Below are 6,000 nucleotides of genomic sequence, written 5' to 3'. Positions count from 1 at the left end.
GGGGCGATGGTAGACCGTTCTCAAGTCTACCCTGTGGATGAAAAAGACCACCGTGAGATAAGGCCGACACGGCAGGTGCTCACGTTAAAACTCTCGACAGTCTGACTCGATGAAACAAAACAACCAAAATACTAGGAATTCTCCTTTTCCTGTTCCCATTCCATGTTAAATTCCAGCTCTTCTAGCCTTGTTAACACACAACAGCCTTTTTATTTAACTCCAAAAAAATATGAAATCTGCTTTGCTTCCAATTTTCTTTGACTCGATCAAACCAATCACCTGAAATATCAGGAACTCCGCATTCCAAGTAGATCTGCCGCTCGTTAAACGTTGTTGGCATACAACAGCGATTTCATTTCACACCGAAATAGTTTAAAAAGGTTAAATCGCACATCAGTATGTCTTTTTCCAATTGTCCATTACTCGATCAAAAAATCGACCTAAATTATTGGAATTTTGCATATTATCTATGATTGCATTTCGTTTAACATTGCTGCCAACTACCGGAGATTTTATTTGACTCCATTGAATGTAAACTTTACTAAAAATAAAATATCGGAAAAAGATTTGGAAACGATTTTCTATTAAATGTCATAGAATTAAGTTTCAAAATATGACAGAATTGAGACGCTAACTTCACTACTATTCCAGAAATGTAAAAAAGCGCTAATCGGAATAAAAACTCAATATCACAAGAATACAGAAAATTTACTTTTCATTCATTATGCAACTATAAATTATAAATATTTCTTTAATCCTAGATGTATTTCCCCAAGTATTCTTAATGTCGAAAACCCAAAATTTCCCACTTGAATTGACGGATTATATGCACCAGCATGATGTTACTAGTTGCGAAATTGGGAATAAAACTAGTACGATGATTCTTGATAATTATTTCTTATAATATTTTCCATCATCTATGACATTTTTTCGGTTTGTTTCTTTTAAAAGACAGTTGCAGCTTTTAATAAATTATCAATTTCTATATAGAGATATCCACAAATTAATTTGATGCAAGCTCCAATATATTATATAAGTATCACAGCATTCTCTTGATGAAAAGTAGAAATTAGACTTAAATAATAAGAACAAGAAGCCTATCAAAATAGGGAAAACGTATGGTTCAGATTCAGGTGGCGCTTAATAAAGCGCATCTACATATATGATATTCATATGCCACTAGCGCTTATAGAAAAACTTTAGTGACAATGTTAAATTTAACATAAAAACAAATTCTATGTTAAACCTGATCAATATACACATGTATAAAAACCTTTCTTTTCGTTGATAAAAAGAATTGAACCATAAACTCTATTCATAATCCTCTACCTAATGTTAAACTACGTTTCATTCTCCCTCTCTTGCACACGTTTACTAATGTTTTTTGTTACTCTCCTTTACTCAAAGGTAAACACACAACTATAGCAACAAAGATCACTTGTGTATTGTGCAAAGAACCCTAAAAAACTGAAAGAACTTCAACTAAAGAGGGAAAAAACAGAGCAGGTAGTTCAGGCAGAATACTTACTACTAGCAACCACTTCTCACAGTGAGTACATAAGGCGAAGCAACAGGACGAAGGGTATCATTGTGGAATACGATTCCAAACAGTAAACATTACAAAACAACTTCTACTACTCTACTATTTCTTCAACACAAACTCTCTTTTATACTTACACATATAAAAACTCAATTCAAACAAGATTTTCATACTTTTAAATAAAAATACTTGCAAGAAAAAGAGTTCAGTTGTAAACAAGAGATCGTTAAGAAAAGACGTTTAGCGCATAAAAAAGTGGATTTATTTTAAACTCAAAAAAATCATACTTGTGGATTAATTTCGTAACAAACAACACAAAATAAAAATGGCTAGTGTTTGCATGTCACAGAACAACTATCAACAACAACATCACTTTGAAATTGTCAACGGCAACATGATGATGTTGCAACAACACCATCAGCAACAACAAATGCCTGTACAGGCTCAATATGTCAACAAATTGCAACCTATTGCTCCAGCTCAACCCAAAATTTTGGGAACCAGCAACTTGCAAAATATTCAACAACAACAAGCTCCAGGACCCATGATGGTCAAGAAGAAGTACACTTATGCCAACATGCCCTATGGTGAGCAATTGCCCTCAGTAGCTCGCCGCAATGCTCGTGAGCGTAACCGCGTTAAGCAAGTCAACAATGGTTTTGCCAATCTCCGTCAACACATTCCTCAAACCGTCATCAATACACTGTCCAGTGGTGGCCGTGGTGCTAGCAAGAAACTCTCCAAAGTTGATACTCTACGCATTGCTGTTGAATACATTCGTGGTTTACAAGATCTTTTGGAATCATCTAATCAAGCTGGTTCCTCCAGCAGCATGCAACAACAACACTATGATGAAACCAGTAATGATGGCAGCAACTATGGTTACTCTTCAATTGGCAGTCCTGTTGACAATCAATCCTACCATATGACCCATTCTCCAACCTCATCCTACTCCGATTCCGACATTTCCATCAATGGTGCCAACAGTTTTGTACAACCTTTGAAATTGGAAGAACCCGAACAACAAGATTTCAAATTTGATTTCTCCGAACAACATGATGATGAAGAACTTTTGGATTACATTTCATCTTGGCAAGATCAATAAGTTGGTAAAATTTTGCCAACATTGCTACAAAGAAAAAAAACATACCCGCCTTTACGAAAAACAAATTGAAATTCATCTCTGGTTCCTGCTACTCATGAAGAAAGAAGAAAAAATGAAACGAATAACAAAAGAACTAGTCTGTCAGTTGTACAAATGTAAATAATTCTTTTATATAACTTGCTTTTACTCAATGAAGCAGTGCCTTGAGTATTATTAGTTTATAAGTTTAATTTTAATGGAAGACAATGATTTAAAACTTTTTTTATTTTATAATTTTAAGTTTATTATTTTTAAGATGGAAGACACTAAACTTTAGTTATTAAGCAAAACAAACCCCTTGAAAAAATTGTTATAAATTTTTTTTATTTAAATTATTTAACAAATACAAAAACACAAATGCAAACAAAAATTTACCAAACAATCTTTTTATTTCAATATTATTTACAAAAAGGAAATACATTTTATTTTTTCAGCATTAATTAAAATAAATAACAACTATACAAAAGTTGTTTAAAAAAATTTACTAATAATATTCACAATTTTTTTGTGAAATTTTTAAAAAAAGTTTTTCAAAAACAATCAATTAAAAGGAATTAATTTAATTATTTATTATTTATATATGTTTTTGAAATAGTTAAAGTTATTTTCACTTAAAAAATATTTTTTTGTCTTTTAATGACTGTTCAATTTTTGCCATACTCTATTTTATATCTTAATATGTCAGTTAGGAATATTTTTGGAATTCGAAATTCCGTCTCAGTGTTTGTTTTCCTTGAGAGATATCAAGTAGATTCTAGTCTAATCTCCAAGTTACCTCGTCGTATACACTTAATTAATACCTTTTTATCTGCTTAAAATCAGGTTTTGGATCACCAAATTCGCGATCGAATAAGCAGTATTTGACTTGCTTACAAATGCAATGTTTTCACATTAAAGTGCATTAAAGTCGTAGTCTAAAGAACCACTTGTATGTTTATTCTGCTAAAAATTAATGTATTAAAATTCTTTATTTTTAATCGTCGAATTTACGGAATAATTCGGGAGGCTTAATTTATGAGATCTTATAATTGTCATTAAATGATCTATTGAAGTTTTATTCCAAGAGTAAAGTCAACAACTTGATTTTAGATTTATATTATCTTATATGACTCTAGGAGAGTTGAATGTTCCGATTTAACTCTTAAAATATTTATAAAGTCGATGGGACTCCGTTTTACAGTACCACTTCATTCGTCAGATCTGTTATTATACAGTATTACATCAGCACGGAAAAATGGAGATCTTATAATTGTTGAATTAACGGAATAATTCGAGAGTCATAGTTTATGAGATCTTCTCATTGTCAATAAATAATGCATTGAAATTTTGATTTCTTTCAAATAGTAAACTTGATTTTAGGTTCATATTATCTTATACGAATATTATTATATTGGAGTTGCCATTCAATCATTCGAATATTTTTTACTTAGTTATATATGCCGTAATCTTGAACCTGCTCTCGTTGTCTCCTAGAGTTGATTGTTCCAATTTAACTCTTAAAATATTTATAGTGGTAGTTCACTGCTGGTGAAATCGATGGGACTCCGCTTTACAGTACCACTTCATTCGTCTAATATGTTATTAAATAGTATTACATCAGTGCGGAAAAAATGAGATCTTATAAATGTCATCCATTGAAATTTTCATTTCATTCCAACAGCAAGCTTAACAACTTGATTTTTGGTGCATATTATCTTATATCAGTATTGCTATATTGGAATTGTCATTCAGTCGTCCAAACATGGTCCACTTGGTTATATATGTAGGAATCTTGATCTTGCTCTCTCTGTCTCTCTTATTCGGATTTAACTCTTAAGACATTTATAATGGTAGTTCTCTGTGGGTGAACACTCAAGTAAAGACGATGTCATTAAGTTTAGACCCAGATATCGTACTAATGTTGGATATAAGGTAGCTACCAAGAAAAAACTCATTGCAACTATGGTAGAGTCCATTGGAGAGACCATACAGACATATATGTCTGACTTTCGCCCAATGTCCTTTATTACATTGGACTTACAAAAGGAGCCAACAACTATTTGTCTTCTTTACATATTCCTAGGTTATTACATTTCATATTCTTTCTTTTGAAGAAAGAATATGAGAATACTAAAACAGCGTACAAGATATCAAGAGAAGATTTTGTTCTGAAATGCTCATCTATCTGTTTTTTACCATAATAGACCATAGGTGTAGGGACCAAAATAAGAGTAATGCGCTCAAGCCAATAAGTAGAGTCGTATAGTCTCCGTTTTGTCAAGGCAACTAGACTCATTCGATGAATTTATATTAATATGGTATTAGATTAGGTCATTCAGATAATTCACAAAGGTTGGATAAATTGTATTTCCCAAGGACTCTTTTTTTTTCTAAATAGCATTCACATACATGGGCAGTAGCATTGTTCTCTCCAGTAACATTGATATCATTCACCTATTTTGGGATTAACTTGCTTTTAATAAATTCCAATGGAACTCCGTGAGGTTGCGACATACTCAGCGTAGATACCATTTGCACAAATTTACACAAATTATGAGTCCCTTACATGTTTCCAGTAGTAAAAAAATATTCTATTAATTTATTATATTATTACTTATAAAGTTTATGACACCAAAATATCTATGATTTCAGAGTTTTTCATCATCTGTATGGAAAGATTTATAAAGATATTGTGCAACAATTTTTCTCTGTAACAATTACAAACAATTAAGCATTATATTTATAAGTCTGTTAAAGAAATTTTATTTTTGACAATAAAAATTAAAACTTGTTCTTATAAGAAGAAGGTACATTCACCTAACAAGAAGTGCATGTGTGTCCTTTTGATTTCGAGAGACATTCATCAAAAATAATAAATAATAATAAACATTGTTTGACCGTCTAAGGATCTTCCGTTTAAACGTGTATTGCAATTGTTGTTGGATGTGCACAAAAAGAGGAAGTACAGGAAGCACCAAATAAGAAATAGGGATTAAGATTTCTTTTTTTTTTGTATGAAATGCAGAAGAACGAACGAAGATTGCGATAAATTTTTAAGGAAAAAATTTGTAAAAACGAATTTTTGCATTTTCTTGATGAAATTAAATACGTCAGCTTAAAATTTTTCAAATAATGAATATGAACACAAATGACAGCTATTAAGAGAAGAGAGTAAAGCAGGAATGGCTATACACAGGAGGAGGAGGTCATGATGTAGATAATAATTGTTAAGTATAGACAATAGGAACATTGTTACCGGATATCAAAGAAGCTTAAGTTGGAAATTAAATAAAAATCCATTGAAATCAGAATAAAAAAGACGAAAGAAATTTTAAAC

At 31.4% G+C, this 6,000-nt stretch overlaps 1 protein-coding gene and 1 long non-coding RNA gene across 2 annotated transcripts in view; one reads left to right on the top strand and one right to left on the bottom strand.

Moving 5' to 3' along the window:
* The window catches only part of LOC124418878, a 668,817-nt gene that overhangs the window by 459,515 nt on the left and 203,302 nt on the right, over positions 1–6,000 (bottom strand). The window lies entirely within an intron of this gene.
* LOC111676786 (achaete-scute complex protein T3) lies at positions 1,642–3,043 on the top strand. Its single transcript, XM_023437764.2, has one exon. It carries the CDS (start codon positions 1,866–1,868, stop codon positions 2,643–2,645), a length of 780 nt encoding a protein of 259 aa, XP_023293532.2. The 5' UTR covers positions 1,642–1,865; the 3' UTR covers positions 2,646–3,043.

The sequence above is a fragment of the Lucilia cuprina genome, chromosome 3 (assembly GCF_022045245.1).
Source record: "Lucilia cuprina isolate Lc7/37 chromosome 3, ASM2204524v1, whole genome shotgun sequence".
Taxonomy (NCBI): Eukaryota; Metazoa; Arthropoda; class Insecta; order Diptera; family Calliphoridae; genus Lucilia; species Lucilia cuprina.
This window is presented reverse-complemented; position numbering and strand designations above follow the sequence as displayed.

Bases quoted from the DNA above. Each gene is read 5' to 3' on its own strand.
- LOC111676786 (XM_023437764.2), top strand. From the start codon at position 1,866: ATGGCTAGTGTTTGCATGTCACAGAACAACTATCAACAACAACATCAC.